The sequence below is a fragment of the Eriocheir sinensis genome, chromosome 28 (assembly GCF_024679095.1).
Source record: "Eriocheir sinensis breed Jianghai 21 chromosome 28, ASM2467909v1, whole genome shotgun sequence".
NCBI lineage: Eukaryota > Metazoa > Arthropoda > Malacostraca > Decapoda > Varunidae > Eriocheir > Eriocheir sinensis.
Window position 1 is genome coordinate 5,612,907 of NC_066536.1, and position 19,524 is coordinate 5,632,430.

General features: G+C 45.4%; 1 protein-coding gene across 4 annotated transcripts in view; it reads right to left on the minus strand.

The window, feature by feature from the left end:
* Nucleotides 1-551: 551 nt before the first annotated feature.
* Nucleotides 552-19,524, minus strand: part of LOC127004411 (dipeptidase 1-like) — a 154,261-nt gene continuing 135,288 nt past the window's right edge. For all 4 annotated transcript variants that reach the window (XM_050872071.1, XM_050872072.1, XM_050872073.1 and 1 more), the window contains 6 exons: nt 19,392-19,455; nt 11,194-11,370; nt 8,193-8,277; nt 6,692-6,767; nt 6,250-6,388; nt 552-2,544 (listed from right to left, as the gene is read on the minus strand). In XM_050872071.1, the coding sequence (XP_050728028.1) occupies nt 2,428-2,544; nt 6,250-6,388; nt 6,692-6,767; nt 8,193-8,277; nt 11,194-11,370; nt 19,392-19,455 (658 nt within the window). In that variant the 3' untranslated portion in view covers nt 552-2,427. The remainder of the gene's footprint in view (nt 2,545-6,249; nt 6,389-6,691; nt 6,768-8,192; nt 8,278-11,193; nt 11,371-19,391; nt 19,456-19,524) is intronic.

Sequence of the window (19,524 nt, forward strand, 5' to 3'; positions counted from 1 at the left end):
CATACCACTGCAGCGAGGGAAGGTATCAGCCAGACATCTACTTTATTACAATATACACAGACGGATAACTGATCCTACCAAAAAATAAAATAAATAAATGAGGGGGGCACACAGGGTCTGGGATATCGTTTAACCCCCCCCAAAATAGCAGTTTGTTCACAATTAGCAGCTGCGGCGTGGTTGGTCAGTCGGCCGCCAGGCGACCTGACGCCTGGGCGATGAGAAACGTGTGAAAGAAAGAGGCATTTTAAGGAGAACTATTTCATACTGTTATATCTTTTTTTTCATACCTACGTAGCCTTCTATATTACTTTAACTACAACTACTACTACTACTACTACAAATGATAATAATAATAATAATAATAATAATAATAATAATAATAATAATAATAATAATAATAATAATAATAATAATAATAATAATAATAATAATAATAATAATAATAACAAGAACAATAAGAGCAAGAAATATATGGAAGGATGTTTTCTGATGTAACAGATGGTTGCATAATCTTGGTGGCAGAAATAAAACTACGCATCATTACTAAATATATATTTCTGCATAAATTCAATTATTTTAACAAGATAAACTGTTGAAGAATAGATTGTTATTGTCTCCCCCGAGCAGCCGAGATGTCCGTGATTACAGGAAAAGACACCGTGCCGTATTTAGGTCGTCACACACACACACAGAGGTTGATAGAAGGGACGCACTGGGATGGATCTACAGTGTTCTACGTCGGTACTGTGGTCTACTATGTTGTGGCCGGGAATCTGTTGTGACGTTACGAAATAGATGATTGGACTTACTGTGAGACATTAAGAAAAAGAAGAAAAGAGGAGGAATGATAGAGAAAAGCGTAGAGAGAGAATGAAAGAACTAAGGAATAAAGTGAAGAAAATAATGCAAGAATAAATAACAGGGAAGGAAAGAAAGAATTAAAATGAAAGAAAAAATGAAGCAAGATGAAGAGAAAAAGAAAGAAAACTAAAAACGAAAGAAAATAGAATAAAAAGCAAGAGGGATACAAAGAAACGCAGCATCTAGCGGGCTTTTTGTTGTTGTTGCTGTTTATGTTTTTTGCACCTGAACGGTCACCCTTCCTATAAAAAACAAGTAAAAAAAAAAAAAGACATGGAAAGAAACCCAAATCAAATTAGCGCAAAGAACCTCCTGAAAAAATCCAATAACTTTATATCTCTCAAATGATGATTGAATTTCGTTCCTTGAATTATTTGCCAGAACTCGTATTATTTCCCGCCGGTGCTTTTTTCTTCTGAAGCTTCAGGTCTCAGAAACGAAAGACTGAAATACAGATCGCAAAAGCTTTTCTCCAGCAACGCAAGTGACAGCAAGGAAACAGAAAATAAAAGAAAACTGCAAAAACCTTGACAAGTTAATGGCGAAACGAAATAGAAAGTGAAACGAAATAGAAAATACGAAGTCGAGGAGCGATTTTTTTTTTTCTTTTACAACAACTTGAGGAGTCCTGGCGAGCGGGAGTCCGGCGCGAGATACGGTCGAGGCCAAATGGACCAACAGAAGATTTTTGACCCCGAAGAATAATGGCGAAGGATTCATTCTTCATGGCGAGGAGGGGAGGGGGGGGGGGGGAGATGGGAGAGGGTGTGACTGTCTCGAAAAACAAATTATTGTCTTGATATTTTTTTATGAATCTTGACATGTTCCCTGGTAATCTAATTTAGCGCTTTCAATCTGAAGGACATATTTGCTGACTCGCTGATCCACTGACTCACTCCGCTGCTCCCACAAGGCGAACACTCACCAACACACCACCACATCCTCTTCCTTCCCACACCACTCTGGGACACTCGACAAGCTCCTGGTTATCGTTTGTCACACGTTTTCACTCCGACAGCCATTTTTTTACGGACTTCTTGACTGATTCACTTCTTTATCTCACATTTCAGTCACGTATATAGGGCGAACATTCACACTACGCCTTCCTCTTTACACCAGTTTGGGACACTCGACAAGCTTCCGGGTATCGCTTGTCACACGTTTTCACTCCGACAGCCATTTTTTTACGGACTTCTTGACTGATTCACTTCTTTATCTTACATTTCAGTCACGTATACGGGGCGAACATTCACCACCACGCCTTCCTCCTCACACCTCGACAAGCTCCCAGGTATCGCTTGTTACACTTTTTTATTTTGACGGCCATATTTTGTCGACTTCTTGGCTGGTTCACTCCTTTCTCTCACACTTCAATCACGTTCACAGGGCGCACAAAGAAACGAAGATACTCACAAATCCCTCATCGCCTTCCCTCGAGCCTCCAAGCGTCGCACGTGAAGACGGCACGCGAGGTACAGGAGCCACCCCGTTTTTTATGCCAAACACAACTTTTTCTTATACTAATGATTGTGTTCGTTAACTGTCCTGGCAAAGATAAGGAGGTCAGGTGCGCACGTCGTCGAGGCTCGCGAACTTGTACCTGCAGGGCCAGCGGGTGTCGATGTCGTGGATAGGGATGATCTCCTCCGACGGCTTCTCCCCCGCCAGCTCCTCGCGCACCTGCAGAAGAGAGACGTGTGCGAGGCATGGCGAAAATTATCAATCAATGCGTCTTCCCCGTGGACATTCTGCTCACCACTACAAGGAGGCAATTAACTAGGCGTGGAGCTGTTGAAGAGATAAATTATATTGATTATTTGTTACCAGAGTCCCCACGCCTCCAGTCACCGTTCGGATTGCCTGTGGAGGAGTCAGCAAGAGGGAGGGGGAGGGGGAGGAGTGGGGCAGTTTGTATGAGACAGTGATGACAGGAAACACCATTATCCCCTGTTCCTATCTTGATGTTTCCTTTTGCATTTTCTATACTAGCAGCACAAAATTTTTAAAACTAGTATATGTAAACAACGTTGTCGTCATTTTTATCACCGCTGCTGCTTTGCTCTAAGTAATATTGCCTTCTATTGCAGCTGCTTTAGTACCAACATTACCGTCGCAACAGGCACACGCTCTACGCAGCCAACACTCCTCCTTTGTTTTCACGAGGCAGCTTCCGAGGCAGCGCGGGAGTCACCAATAAAGCCGGGACTTGTGTGTCTCTGTGACTTTTCTTTGCGGCCTTGATCCAGCATCTCTCTAAACCCGATTTTAAGGCCGGTATTAAAAGACACTGGCTTCTCACATCAGCTATTTCTAAAGGACAAAAATGGGGTCAGTCTCCTCCCGAAATTGACCTCTCTTTTGGCCACCTCTTTTGATTCTTTTTTTTTTTTAGGAGCAGCGAGTAGCGGGCTTTTTTTCATTATTGTTTCCTTTTTTTGTGCCCTTGAACTGTCTCCTTTATTGTAAAAAAAAATAATAATGAGTAATTCTTTAGGTTCACGGTACAGAGGAAGGGTCAAACTACCACCAGGGTCATAAAACTACTCCTGGAAATGCCCAAAACTCCTTCGAAAGCCTTGTCAAATATGTGTTCTTGGGCGACGAAATGTTTTATAATACGACCCTAAGATTGTTCAATTGTTTAAAGCAAAGGATACAGTTAATTTTTGACGGGAAACATAAACAACAGAACTATCTTCCCCGCTGAGCCCTTAGTCTTCGTAATGTTTCTTCCCAGACGCGGATCCTTAATGGCGTCTCCTTGGCTTCTTGAAAACTCGACTCCTTTTTTCGTCCAAGTTTCACTGACGAAGATGATTTCGTAGCGTCTTGGCCACCTCGCCTCTGGGCTTTCACCAAATCTATCCTTTATCCCACTATTATCTGCATATCCTCCTCCTCCTCCTTCTCCTTCTCCTTCTCCTCCTCCTCCTCCCGCTTAACGTCCCAGATTCTCATCCTGGCACGGCATGACAAAAACATCACGTGACCATAAGCAGTGTTGGGATTAAACCTATGAAAACGCGGCTCGATTCTTTGTGTTATTGTTCTCCGTCCGGTCTTCAGAAACCAAGATTATTCTACTCCGATTTGGTCCATGAGGCGCTGCTGCCACCTCCTCTTCCCCTCTCCTCTCCCATAACAGCCGCAGTGATCATGTCCTAACAGCGGAGAGAGCTGGCGACAGTCATTCTGGTCCCTGACAGCCTGAAACCCGCACTGTACATGTTCTGCGACAATATTAAGCACCCTCGCCTTTTTTTGGGGAAGGGGGGAAGAGAGAGAGAGAGAGAGAGAGAGAGAGAGAGAGAGAGAGAGAGAGAGAGAGAGAGAGAGAGAGAATGAAAAAAAGAATGCGGGAAAGAAAAAAAAGAAAAAGAAAGTACGAAAGAATAAGAAAGAAAGAAAGAAAGAAAGAAAGAAAGAAAGAAAAAGAAGGAAAGATAAAAAAGTTATCCTATTTTATACTTTTACGAGTGAAAAAAAATAGATAAAAATTCATTCAATGTCTCTATTTTGCCAATACTTAATACAACCAATCAGTACTACTTCCATCTGGCTACAACTATGCAGGAACTGTCAGGAAATGCAGGGATGTAGTTCACCACAAAAGCTAAAGAGAATTGCGATTGCTGGCTTTCAGAGTCCAGGAGCCGCTACTAAAGGCACTCAAACTAAACGGCCGGCTGTAAGGGTGCTTCTGGTGGCCGACACTTCCCATGATTTCTCTCCTCCGTCCCCATGTCGCTCGGAGTCAAATCGCCTTCCCTTTGACGACGTCGCTGCAGGTGTAGTGAATTCGGCTCGGTGAGGGTCGCGTCGCCGCCTTCACGAAAGTCTCACTCAGTGCCAAAGGGCCAGTTCGACAGTCCAACACTCTGTCATTGTAAGCGCCCAAACCAAACCATATCCACTACAATGATCCGCTATTTCTACTCATTCCCTGATACTAATAAAGAGATTTCCTGTGTAGTTTCCTAAAATTCCCTCCACATTTTTATATCAACGCCGAACACTGGAGCTACAAGGAATTTTCGTCGTATTTTGTGTTTGGTTGGGGAGCTTACAAACTTGCTGTATTGGACTGTAAAACTGTCTTAAATATTTCGGCGCTCAGGCACACAAGTTTGACAAGGTTTTCGTAGAGGTTTTAGTTATTTTCAGTGGTAGTTCAATGACCCTGACTGTAATATGACCCTTCGTCTGAACCAAGAACCTAAAAAAACGCTCATGAGAACCCGATTGACCTTCTTTTTGGCCTTTGGAAATAGTTAATATGAGAGGCGTCTGAGAATACCGACCCCAGTCCCCGGCAGGCCACGATGGTGACGAGAGCTGCCGCCGCCGCCCTATTAGTCTCACTTCACTGGACGGACTATTTTATCGGCAGCGGCAAATGGAGATGGAATAAAGAGAAAGGAGTGTAGCTGAGGGGCGCGAGGAGTGTGCTGAAGGAGGAAAGGAAGGGGGGAGGGAATGGAGGGCCAGGGGGGACTGTGGAAGGTGATGCCGACGAGGAAGGGAATCAAGAGTTAGATAAAAGGGATCGGTTAAGCTGAGACGAGATGGAAATGCTGAAGCAAAAGAAAAAAAATATTACGAAAACATCCGTATGTATCTGAACAGGCCAGCGGTAGAAATGACTTCACAAATATTTTAGTAGGGAAAAAACGAAAACGTAATTCTCAAAACGCCAAGCCTCATATAAGTAAAAACATATCTGGAAAACTGAAGGCTCCGGCCCAAAGTTTTCTCACTCTCTTACAGCGAAAACTTCAAGTTGTAAAAGTTTAGTTTTTAAAAAGTCGATTTGCAATTCCAAATTTCTTATACAGACTACATGGCGAATTTACTCCGGATAAAAAAAATATTCATAAAAAATATAAACGCTGAATAAGAGCTAAGGGAGTGCTCTCTCTCTCTCTCTCTCTCTCTCTCTCTCTCTCTCTCTCTCTCTCTCTCTCTCTCTCTCTCTCTCTCTCTCTCTCTCTCTCTCTCGCAACCCCCCTCCACACACACACACCGTTCTGTGGTGAAGTGGGCTAAAGGGATCAATTTGCTACCCGGCAGAAGTTGCGCTTTGCTCAAGCCGAAATACTTTTCTGCCGACAGGAGAGATTGCAGTCCACACTTGAGGAGGGGAAGGAACGTGTGGTTTATGATAGCTCAGCCGTACCCACAGAGCCGTCACTATGTATAACAAGCTCTAACGGAAAGGGTTATGGCTGGCGGCTACAAGTCCAGCACATGGTCGGGCCCTTGGTAAATGACACGCACACATACTTTAAAAAATTAAACAATTCTTTGATATCTCCCTCTCTATACTTATATTGACACAGCTCTTGCAAATATTGGTCTCAACAATAAACAACAAAAACCACACACCTGGTCAACCTGAGACAGGACCCGCAGGAGGTTGAGTCCCGCCAGCTTCTTCAGATCCTGTAGTGACCACGTGGAGTCCTTCAGGAGCTCCGCAAACAACTCAGGATACTTCGACACGTCCTCCAAGCCTGTGGGAGTCCTGCGGGAGAGTGAGATACCCCAAGGTGAGGGATTGGTCTCTCTCTCTCTCTCTCTCTCTCTCTCTCTCTCTCTCTCTCTCTCTCTCTCTCTCTCTCTCTCTCTCTCTCTCTCTCTCTCTCTCTCTCTCTCTCTCTCTCTCTCTCTCTCTCTCTCTCTCTCTCTCTCTCTCACACACACACACACACACACACACACACACACCAGTACCCCACAAACACACGTTGCTAGCACCCGCTCACTTTCACACTCACACACCTTCACCCCCTCTCTATCCACCCGCCTCGCCCCCTGCCACACCCACCTGTTGATCCCGTCGTAGCCCGCACCGAGACCCACGTAGTCCACCCCCGCCATGGTCCGTACGTGGTTGATGTGAGCTGCGGGGAGACGAGAAAGAGAGGAGGTGGTGAGGCCGAGGGGTGGATGGGATGAGGGCGTGAGGCTGGGTGGGAGTTGTGGAGTATGGTAGTGAATGATGATAGTGGTGATGAATGACATGGGGGGAAGTAGGTGAAGGGCTGAGGCTGTGGGAGTTGTGGACTGTGGAAGTGAAAGATGATAGTGGTGATGAATGACAAGGGGGACAGGAGAGTAGATGAAGGGCTGAGGCTGGGTGGGGGTTGTGGAGTGTGGTAGTGAGGAATGATTGTGGTAATGGACTGGTGGGAGTGGCATGGGGGGGGCTAGTGGGTGTTTTGGTGAGGTGAATTTGTTGGCGCAGGGTATTGGTGGTGTTGAATTAGTGGTAATAAGTGTGGTTCATGTTTGAGAGTGAGACGTGGTGCTGAAATTGCGTGGTGATGACAAACTAGGAAGCAAAAGGGCGTCTAGGATGGTAAGGGGGGCGAGGGAAGGAGGAGGGAGGGAGGGTATGGAAGAAGGTATTGGAAACGAGTGGAGGGATGGGAGGAGAGAAGGGAGGGAAGGTAAGATAAACGAGGGGAGGGAGTGAAGGGAGGGAGAGAAAATGTGGGGAGGGAGGGAAGGCGATATGGGGAAGAGAGGAGGGAGGGTAAGGGAGACGAGTGGAGGGATGGGAGGGGAGAGAAGGGAAGGGGAAGGTAAGATAAACGAGGGAGGGAGGGAAGAGGAGGGAAAGAAAGAGGGAGGGGAGGGAATGGAGGGAAGGGGAGGGAGGGAAAGCGATGAGGGAAGAGGAGAGGAGGGAGGTAAGGGAGACGATGGGAGGGGAGGGGAATGGAGGGGAGGGAAGGGGAGGGAAGGCGATGAGGGGAAGAGGAGAGGAGGGAGGGTAGGGAGACGATGGGAGGGAGGAGAGGTAAAGAGGGAGGGGAGGGAATGGAGGAAGGGAAGGAAGGCGATGAGGGAAGAGGAGAGGAGGGAGGGTAAGGGAGACGATGGGAGGGGGAGGAGAGGTAAAGAGGGAGGGAGGGAATGGAGGGGAGGGAAGGGGAGGGAAGGCGATGAGGGGAAGAGGAGAGGAGGGGAGGGTAAGGGAGACGATGGGAGGGGAGGGGAGAGGTAAAGAGGGGAGGGGAGGGGAGGGAAGGCGATGAGGGGAAGAGGAGAGGAGGGGCGGGTAAGGGAGACGATGGGAGGGAGGGAAAGGTAAGAGGGAGGGAGGGGAATGGAGGGAGGGAAGGAGAGAAGGCGATGAGGGAAGAGAGAGGAGGAGGGAGGTAAGGAGACGAAGGGAGGGGAGGGGAGAGGTAAAGAGGGGAGGGGAGGGGAGTGGAGGGGAGGGAAGGGGAGGGAAGGCGATGAGGGGAAGAGGAGAGGAGGGGAGGGTAAGGGAGACGATGGGAGGGGAGGGGAAAGGTAATATTTACGTCGCCACTCACCGACCACGTCCTGCATGGAGGCTGTCTGGCCGCACGTGAGGAAGTCGTTGTAGAAGCTGATCATCACCAAGCCGCCGTTGTCAGCCTGGGGGAGGGGGAGAGGCAGCGTGTGAATCATCCCTACCTTCATCTGTTTTATTTTGTTTTTGCTTTTACTTATGAGTCAGTTTAACGTTGCAGTACTCTTAGGTAATGTTCTTCAGACTTGACATATTGCGATTTAATTTAATGCTAAGCATTGTTCTCATGACCCATCTATATCTTGACAGTACTGAGAGATGTGTGCCTCCAGCTTTACTTTCCTGTCTATCTAAAGCTTTTGAATCAATCCTTAACCGGAAGATTCAAAAGCACCTTTCCAATTCTAACCTTCTATCTGATCGCCAGTATGGGTTCCGCAAGGGACGTTCTACTGGTGATCTTCTTGCTCTCTTAACTGATTCTTGGTTATCCTCCCTTAGCCGTTTCGGTGAAACTTTCTCAGTTGCACTAGACATATCGAAAGCCTTCGATAGAGTCTGGCACAAGTCTTTGCTCTTTCAGATTCTATCCTTCTCTCTGTTCCTTTATCTCCAGTTTCCTTTCTGGCCGTTCTATCTCTGCTGTGGTAGACGGTCACTGTTCTTCTCATAAACCTATTAACAGTGGTGTTCCACAGGGCTCTGTCCTATCACCCACTCTCTTCCTGTTATTCATCAATGATCTTCTTTCCATAACAAACTGTCCTATCCACTCATACGCTGATGACTCCACTCTGCATTATTCAACTTCTTTCAACAGTAGGCCCTCTCAACAGGAGTTACATGACTCCAGGCTGGAGGCTGCAGAACGCTTAACCTCAGACCTTACTATCATTTCCGATTGGGGCAAAAGGAACCTTGTGTCCTTCAATGCCTCAAAAACCCAATTTCTCCACCTATCAACTCGACACAATCTTCCAAACACCTATCCCCTATTCTTCGACAACACTCAGCTGTCACCATCTTCAACACTAAACATCCTCGGTCTATCCTTAACTCAAAATCTTAACTGGAAACTTCACATTTCGTCTCTCACTAAATCAGCTTCCTCGTGGTTGGGCGTTCTGTATCGTCTCCGCCAGTTCTTCTCCCCCGCACAGTTGCTATCCATATACAGGGGCACTGTCCGCCCTCGTATGGAGTATGCATCTCACGTGTGGGGGGGCTCCACTCACACAGCTCTCTTGGACAGAGTGGAGTCTAAGGCTCTTCGTCTAATCAGCTCTCCTCCTCTTACTGATAGTCTTCTACCTCTTAATTTCCGCCGCCATGTAGCCTCTCTTTCTATCTTCTATCGATATTTTCATGCTGACTGCTCTTCTGAACTTGCTAACTGCATACCTCCCCCCCTCCCGCGGCCCCGCTGCAGGCGACTTTCTACTCATGCTCATCCCTATACTGTCCAAACCCCATATGCAAGAGTTAACCAGCATCTTCACTCTTTCATCCCTCACGCTGGTGAACTCTGGAACAATCTTCCTTCTTCTGTATTTCCTCCTGCCTACGACTTGAACTCTTTCAAGAGGAGGGTATCTGGACACCTCTCCTCCCGAAATTGACCTCACTTTCGGCCACTTCTTTGGATTCTTTTTGTGAGCAGCGAGTAGCGGGCTTTTTTTTTATTATTGTTTACTTTTTGTGTGTGCCCTTGAGCTGTCTCCTTTGTTGTAAAAAAAAAGTAGTCTGAATTTAACTATCTAAACAGCAGTAGCCTTTTCATGACCCTGTACAAGAACGCGATTCGCATTTAAACAAACCTGCACAAACAACAAAGGATCACCACACTACCAGTCATCCATCTGTTAGGTTAGGTTAGGTTAGGTTTACAAGGGAGATAAAGCAAAAGTAAAGTATAACAGGATGAAAATAATACGAAAAAAAAAAAAAACCCAGCATAGAAACAAAACAAAAAAAATATACACAAAACAGCAGCATTAGGTGGAGCGACGCTGAAATTTTAGTGCCTCAGGTAGAAGCTCAGGGGCATAAAGGTGCTCTGTCGGCCATTAGCACGTGGATAACACTATCACACGCACTTGCAGGAACAGACTGGAGAGCTCAATTGGTGTTAGGCAGCAAGCAAACGAGCCGGTAAAGAAGATGTATCAAAACAAACTCTCTAAGGCAAGACAACACCCGTCCCTGCGTCACACCTTCCCTCACCTTCTCCGCCACACTCACATCGTCTGATTTGAAATATGTATCATTGTGTCTTTTGTGGGTCTTTTATTACTGGCCTACTCTCAGACATGTTTCTTTCCCTACTCTGTGTTTAAGAGGGTGTGTGATGGCTTATACCTGCAAGTCTTGTGTGTTGGTTGATCTCTCTCTCTCGCTCTCGCTCTCTCGCTCTCTCTCTCTCTCTCTCTCTCTCTCTCTCTCTCTCTCTCTCTCTCTCTCTCTCTCTCTCTCTCTCTCTCTCTCTCTCCAGGTTACATAATTCACCTGGAAAGTTTCAGTTTACGGCTCGAATCAGAGAAGACATAAATCCCCTGAAACAAATGACGGCGAAAGAAGAAAAATGGGAATACTTGTCCATCGAGTTAAGCCGGTAGGTCGTGAGCCTCTTTACCGCTGAGGCAGAGCGTTTCGAGGTGAGCGCTGCCCCCTTAACATGGATGGGGGCGGAAAAGGTTAGAACACACGAGAATCAAAAGTCAAAGCTTGCCACGCCGCGGAAGGTGAGAGGAGGAAGAAAAGGAAGACGAGAAAGAAGTGGAGTAGAAACAGATTGAGGATATTAAAGAGGGAGAAATAGAGCAAATGGAGTAGGAGATGAAGTAGTAGAAGTAGAAACTGGGAAGGAAGAGAAGGAGGATAAAGAGAAGGAAGAACAAGTAGGAAGTATGAATAAACAGTAAGTAAAGAAAGAACAGAAGGAAAAAATACAAATGGGAAACAAGAAGAAGGAAAGGGATGTGAGGGGATGAAGAACGGGGTGTCTGGCTGATCGTAACACCTAAAGGGCACTTGACACTGACCAGCGAACTGAGGACGTCGTCGGGCACGTTCCTCTCGATGTCGCAGAGGGCGCGGGTGGCCGAGTGGGAGAAGATGACGGGGGCGCGTGTGACGGCCAGCACGTCCCTCGCGGTACTGGAGGAGGCGTGCGAGAGGTCCACCAGCAGGCCCACGCGGTTCATCTCCTTCACTAGCTCCTGGTGTAGTGAGGAACAGAAAGATACAGCTTAGAAGGGAACTCAAACAGGCAGGTAAATGAAGGGAGGGCAAAACGACGGGAATGAAATGAGGAAGAAGACTGAATCCACGAAAAATATTACATAAGTCCCTCTACAGACATTATATAGGGTCATATTATAAGACATTTCGTCAGGAACACCTATTTGACAAGGCTTTCGCAGGGGTTGTGGGCATTTCCAGGAGTAGTATTATGACCCTGGTGGTAGTTTGACCCTTCCTCTGTACCTTGAACCTGAAGAAACAATCATGAGAACCCGACTGACCCCCTCTTTGACCTTTAGAAAGAGATGATGTGAGAAGCGAAAGTGTCTTGTCATACCGACCTATGCATCTAAAAGTATCACTAGCTCTTGGCGTAGTGAGGAACAGAGGACTACAGCTTAGAAGGGAACTTAATGAGGTAGGTAAATGAGGGCAAAACGACAGGAATGAAGAGGAGAAAAATAAATAAATTGCGTTCACGAAAAATATTCCAAAAGTCCCTCTTGAGAATATTATGCATCTAAAAGTATACAATTTGTGAAGGAAAAACAAGCCTTTCTAGCTTGAAAAATTAAAGCAGAGGATCAGTAATGTGAAGCAGTAAGTAACTCCGCTGTAAGTGCCAAATTAAATATTCATTAGAATGCAGAAACACGAAAACTAGAATAAAACATAGTAATTAAAATGTGAAAGTTACTCATGTGAAGTAATTTGTTGTGAGTAGACTTTTTAACTTTTACACTGAAATATGAAAATGCTTCTTCCGTCATATTTGAGCGGCTTGTGCCTCTCTTTAGTTCATCTCATCAAACAGAACTTTCGGAATATATGTACTGCTTTAATCCATGGACGTTAAACACACACACACACACACACACACACACACACACACACACACACACACACACACACAGATATCCTTAGACGAAAAAAAAAATCATAAGGGGAAAGTAAAACCAATGGACTGTGGTGGAAAACGAAATTCGAAAAAAATACGGAAACCTTTATTTCTTCAGAGTCGACTAGTGAGAGGGAGATATAGATAGATAGAAAGATAGATAGATAGGTAGATAGTTAGATAGATAGACAGATTGATAGATGGATAGATTGATAGATGGATAGATAGATAGATAGATAGTTGGATAAGTAGACAGATAGATAGACAAATTGAAAGATAGGTAGATAGATAGAGTAATACCTTAAAAATTATAGAAATAGAAATTCATCATTCTGGAAAAAAATTTGAAGAGAAAGAGGAAAAAATCATCACCTCGCGAGAATGCAAAAATCGAGAAGAAAACCCAAGTGAAGGAGATGCCACGATTCACTCAGACTCAAAACGGTAAAGTCATGTCGCTCGTCCACCTCCGCCTCCGCCTCCTCCACCGGTGTCGTGTTCCTGGCTGCCCTCTGTTCTTGATTGTCCTCCCTCTTGTTTTCAAATAAAAGGCGGATCGCTATGAACACAGATCCGTGTACGCAACTGGTCGCGTGTACATGACAGTCCCCCCCAGTGATTTCCAGCACAGGAGAACATACTGATTTATCCCTTCTTAGGAAAAACATTCATGAGTCCAGTAGAATGCTCTGTTGTGTAATAAGTAAAAGGAAGGGCCAATGAATAGCCTTCATGCAGTGATTCATGAGTAAATTTTCGGGAAATAGCATCTTGCTATTTAAAAAAAAAACTGTCGATGTGCATATGCAGGCCCGTAATTCTGGAAGATTTTTAGGGGGCCAAGAGGGCATCATAGGTTCATGAGGTGTGTGTGTGTAGGGGGGGGGGGGGGTTGCGACCGAAGTAAGCAAAGCTATGCTGTCGAGGGATGCGTGAGAACAGCTCTGTTTATTAACAAGTCTTTGTTTGTTTACATTCGCTTCTGAGCATGCCCAGTTCGCGGGAGGATAGCCAGGAATGGGGGGACAGCCAGGAACACAACACCGGCCATGCAGCGGGAGACTCACAGGGCTCGCGACTCACAACAACTCTCGTCCATTATTCTGTGCCTTCCAAGAGTTCCGGCTTAAGAGGGAGTTTGCCGAGTGTGTGTCTGGAAATATATTGCCAGGAAATAATGACAGATAGAATGATACCGCCGGACAGGTAGAAGAAGCGAACACCAAAAGAAAGATGAAAGAAAGAACGAAAGAAGAAAGAAAGAGGAATGTTTGTCACCAGAGGAAAGTGGTACCTGTGGACAGTGGACACGTGAAGAGAAACGGAAAAGGTGAGGGAACACTGAATAATAAAGGAAAGAATAAAAAGAGAAGGGAGCGCTTGTCACCCTAAGAAAATTAAATGGTAGAATCTTACAGAACAATAGATCGAGGTAAGTGACCATTAAACATCAAAAGAAAAGTTAAAGAAAGGAAAGCTTATCACCCGAACAGAATGAAATGGTGGAGTCTTAAAGAAAAAAAAGATTAATGCAAGGGACCAATGAACACCAAAAGAAAAGTTGCATATAGAAAGGAGCGCTTGTAACCCAAAGGAAAAGGGAATGTAAAGTCTGAAAAGAAAAAAAGATAAAAGTAAGTAGCCACTGAACGCGAAAAAAAAATAAAAAAGGAGCGCTTGTCACCCAAGAAAAAAGGGACGTTCGAGTATTCAAGAAAAAAAAGATAAAGGAGCATTGAAAACCAGGAGTAAAGTTAAATAAATAAAGGAACGCTTGTAACACGAAGAAAAGAGGTCGTTTGAGTTTACAAGAAAAAAAGGCAAGGGAGCGCGATACACCATACAAAAAACTATCAAAAGAGGATCGCTGGACGCCTAAAGAAAACGAGGCCATTGAGACGATAATACCTTGATAATGAATAGGATGCGCTAGACCCTGAAGAAAAAAAAAAGAGGAGAAAAAGGAGAGCTGGACGGGTGAATACAAAAACATACAAGGAACTCAAAGGAGAACGATTGGGGAATAGGAGAACTGAACATAGACCCCGAAGAAAAAAAAGAGGAGAAAAAGGAGAGCTGGACGGGTAAATACAAAAACATACAAGGAAGTCACAGGGGAACGATTGGGGAATAGGAGAACTGAACATGAGAAAAAGGAAAGCCAAACGGAGCGCTGAAACTGAATGAAAAAAAGGTTGAAAGTAAGAACGTGCAGAAAAGACAAAAGAAAAAACTGATTGGGAGAAGGTAAAACTGGACATAAGAAAAACAAAAGCCAAAAGGAGCACTGGAATTGAATGGAAAAAAAGAGGGTAAAGGAAAATAAACTGCAGAGAAGGCAAAAGAAAAAAACAACGACTGGAAAAGGTAGAACTGGACATAAGAAAAACGACAGTCAAAAGGAACGCTGGAATTGCATGAAAAAAATAGAGTAAACGAAAATACACAGCAAAGAAGACAGAAGAAAAAAAATCGATTGAGGTAAAAAGAGAACCGGACATAAAAAGAAAAGAGGAGAGCAAACGAAGCAATGGAATTAAAAAAAAAAAAAAAACGACAATCAAAACGAGCGCTGGAATTGAATGAAAAAAATAGAGTAAACGAAAATACACAGCAAAGAAGACAGAAGAAAAAAAATCGGTTGGGGAAAAAAGAGAACCGGACATAAAAAGAAAAAAAGGAGAGTAAACGAAGCAATAGAATTAAAAAACGGGGTAAAGGAAAACGAGCGCTGACCACCCAAAGAAAATGGAATGCTAGACACGTATGAAAAGAACAAAGAAAACGTATTGCGGACACCCTAAAAATGATAATGAGAAACAGCAACAGGAAAACAAAGAAGGAAATCCCGGTTCATTTGAAGGGGATGGCGACTCATTAAGATTTGTATTTTTTATTTATTTTTTTTGAGAATGGATAGTTTATTTATTTTTTTATTTCTATTCTATTCCTATTCTATTATATTTCTATTCTATTCTATTCTGTTTTTTTCTATTCTATTCTATTTTTTTTTCTATTTTTTTAGTATTATGGAATAGATAAAAAAAAAATTGAACCTTAAATATCCCCCCCAAAAAAACTGACAAAAATATTCAATCACTCTCCTTTGTGTGTCTTTTTACTCTAATTACAAAAAAGTAGTAAATGTTTAACCACTAGTATTTATCTTCTCCCCCACACCCCCAGACAAATGACTGAGTAAAATAAAGCCCCAAATATTTCCTTTCGACCCCAAAACAAGTCTGCTCAAATAATTTTTTCATGAGGTGCGTCGCAAACTCAGCGTAAAATCAGCAAATCATAATTCAAAGCATTCTCATCACGTCGAACTGCAAAGAACGGCCGTTTTTTTTATTATAAGTTCCGCAGCTCCCTTTCCTGCAGCTTGGCGCGGGAAAGAAAGGATCGGAAAAAAGGGGAAAGTTGAAAGGCCTGATAATACGTTTTTTTGTGTAACAGTCAAAATCGCAATCAACGGCGTCATCGAAGCATCGGCGTCCTTTGTGTGCGTGATGTGATTTTCCTCTTTGTGCTCCGTGCTTGATGAGATTGTCCTTAGTCGGGAGTGTGTCTCTCATTACCTCTCCCCTCCCTCCCCTCAAGCCCACATCTCTTCCCTCTCCTCTCCCCTCAAGCCCACATCTCTTCACTCTCTTCTCCCGCAAGCTTGCAACCCTTCCTTTCCCTCCCCTTAAGCTTGCAACCCTTCCTTTCCCTCCCCTTAAGCTTGTATCTCTTCCCTCTCCTCTCCCCTCAAGCCCACATCTCTTCACTCTCCTCTCCCGCAAGCTTGCAACCCTTCCTTTCCCTCCCCTCAAGCTTGTATCTCTTCCCTCTCCTCTCCCCTCAAGCCCGCATCTCTTCCCTCTCCTCTCCCCTCAAGCTTGCAACCCTTCCTTTCCCTCCCCGCAAGCTTGCAACCCTTCCTTTCCCTCCCCGCAAGCTTGCAACCCATCTTTTCCCTCCCACAACCCCACAACCCTTCTTTTCCCTTCCCTCAAACCCACAGCCCTCTTTTCCCTCTGTTTTCCGACCTATTCCTTGCCTTTTCCTTCCCTCAAACCCAAAAGCCTTCCTTCCTTTCCCTTAAATCTTGCAACCCTTTCTTCCCTTTCCTTCGACCCCACAACCCCTTTCTTTCCTTATTTCCTCAGCCCTTTTTATCATACACCTCTCTCTCAAAAATATTAATAATAACAGCAACAATTTAGTACAAACGAAAGCAGCTTCCCATTATTCTGCATCTTCATTACTTCCGCGTTACGTTCCCGTCGTTCACGATCAGACCAATTAGTCGGGGCGGTTTGAAGGTCATGTCATGCGCAGCGCCTCGTTATTAACTGCATCCAAAGATTTAACTTCCACTGAACTTGTTACTCTCCATCTCGAGTGACGTAGCGGTGCTTCACACGAGCATTAAAGGGTTGTTGTGACTAAGAAATAAAAGGAAAAATATGAGAAATAGCAAACGCGAGCAGAAGTAATGACACATGAAAATTAAACCCGCGGCTGAGCAATGAATTAAGCCGCTTGCAATTATCAAGAATTTGTGTCCCCTGCGGCAGCCGTATTAAGAATATAATGGAAAAATACGAGGTCCATTCAAACTAATTTCTGGCGACAGTAGCGGCGACGGCAGCAGCAGCAACGACAACAACTGGTCGGATAAAAGTGGTTTAGCATCGCACTGCCGCTGTAATTACACTTACTGTCACTACTACTGCTTTAGAAACAGCTTTAGTGGTCATAACAACAGTGGTATCGACAGTAATGTACTTTTATCTGAGTAGTTGTTATCGTAAAGTGTCTTATTACCGTTAGATAAGAATATATGTACAGACGAATGATCTTTGTCTCTGTAACTCGTAAGGCTGCAGGAAACCAATGTGCAAACATGATTTGTAAAAAAAAAGCATTTCCTATTTGAGCCAAGATTCAATGTGTTCGCTTCCCAACTGTGACAAGCGCTGTCTCCCCTGTCATCCTCTTCAGCGCCCCCACGTCTCTCCCCCCCTCCCTGGGCTACCAACTCGACGATGCTACCCTACGCGCCGTCCCCTCACTGCCACATCTTCCCTGACACTCCCCTCACCGCCGCTGCCTCACCTCTCCGGACATGCACCTCATCGTCACCTCTCCTCCTGCCATCCACCCCACCGCCGCTGCCTCACCTCTCCGGACATGCACCTCATCGTCACCTCTCCTCCTGCCATCCACCCCACCACCGCTGCCTCACTTTCCCGGACATGCACCTTACGACCCCCTCCTCTCTGTGCTAACAACTCGACGATGCAACCTTACACTGTGTATGTGTTTATGTATAAATGCATGTATGTATGTATATGTGTGCCAGTCTGTCTGTCTGTATATCTGTGTACATGTATGTGTTTATGTGTGTATGTGTGTGTGTATGTTTACATGTACATATGTATGTATATATATGACTCTGCATCCGTGACATTGCTCCTCCCCCAGGGCGGAGTGCTCGGAGGACGGGCCCACACGACCCAGCACCCCGGGACTCACGCCCAACGTTTCCCTCACCACCGCTACCTCACCTCCCCTGACATTCATCTCCCTGCCACCCCCCGTCTCCTGTCATCCACTTCAGCGCCCTCTCTGTGCTGCTAACTCGCGATGACTGCCACCTTATTTTTTTTATTTTTTTATTCAAGGGTATAGTAAGAAGAAGTGGGTTAGTGGCGAAGGTACAGATGGTGGAGAAGGAAAGACAGTAGGAGTGTACAGTTGTATGGTGTAGGTTCGTTTGTTGTTCTGGTGTGTTGTTTGTCGGGCACCTTATTTGTATACCCCCGGCGTGCTGGGTGTGTGTGTGTTTGATTTATTTGTGTGTAAAGCTAAGCTAAGCTATGGCGTCACTTTTGTGAAGTGATGTGTGGGCGGTTGTTCTCGTATAGTGACTTCAAGCTGCGCAGAAACCAGGGGCGGACCAAGTTCGTGCTGCCGTCAAACTCCGTCGTCTTGCTGGTCGAGTTTCTCCCATATTTTGCCGGCGGCCTCCCGTAGCCTTGTGCTGACAAGTTGAACTCCGAGTCGGTGGTGTTGAGCTTCCGTGTTTTCCGTGTACGGATAATTCTGTTCCGTGGCAAATCTCAGCGCTTTGTTCTGCAGCCTCTGTAGTTGTAACATCTTGGTGTGGGAACCCATGTGTGTCGGGGTGGGTGAGTAGTCTAGAATAGGAAGGATCCGCTCACACCTCACCGCCACCACTCTTTCCCCTGACATGCACCTCTCCGCAACCTTCCTCCCTTTACGCTACCCATATGGCGCTGCTCCCACGCCCGCCCTCACACCAGGAGCACAAATTCCCGCCTGACAGCCCGCGTCATGCGTCGGCTGAGGCTTCAACAAAATATCACCGTGATATCTGCGGCTGGCAGGACCGCTCTGAAATGTTACTCTGGGCCATAACGCTGACGCCGCCGCCCCCAGTAGCTGATTTAATGCTTTATGTGGACTGATATTTTCCTGACACTCATAGATTTTGCCATCGCTATAATGAGACTGTTTATTATCGTTAAATATTATTCGCTCTGGACTCCACCCACGAGTACGAGGAATGTGTGTGTGAGTGTGTGTGTGTGTGTGTATGTGTGTGCGTGTGCGTGCATGCGTGCGTGTGTGTGTGTGTGTGTGTGTGTGTGTGTGTGTGTGTCTGTCCACAAACACTCTCCTACACTACAAGACAACACCCTCGAGACCCCGAACGTACATGTCCACTTGATATTTGAACACGATGCTACACGCTAGAGAGCACAGCACCGACCTGTTCTGTCTCACACATTCCACACTCGGTCGCCGCGTCACAGCCTGTACTACACACCACGGTCAAGGGCGCGTCGCTTCATGCTATAGAGTTGCACAAAATTCCAAAACACTAAATCACAAAACTTCTGACCATGCATTAACATTAATATCACAACGCACAATAAGTTATCTCCTAGGTCATAGATTTTCTCTCTCTCTCTCTCTCTCTCTCTCTCTCTCTCTCTCTCTCTCTCTCTCTCTCTCTCTCTCTCTCTCTCTCTCTCTCTCTCTCTCTCTCTCTCTCTCTCTCTCTCTCTCTCTCTCTCTCACCTTGCCGTAGGGCGTGAGTCCCGGGGTGTTGGGTCGTGATGGGCCGTCTTCCGAGCATTCCGCCCTGGGGGAGGAACAAGGTCATAGATGCAGAGGGACAATTATATACTTACTACATATTAACATACACACG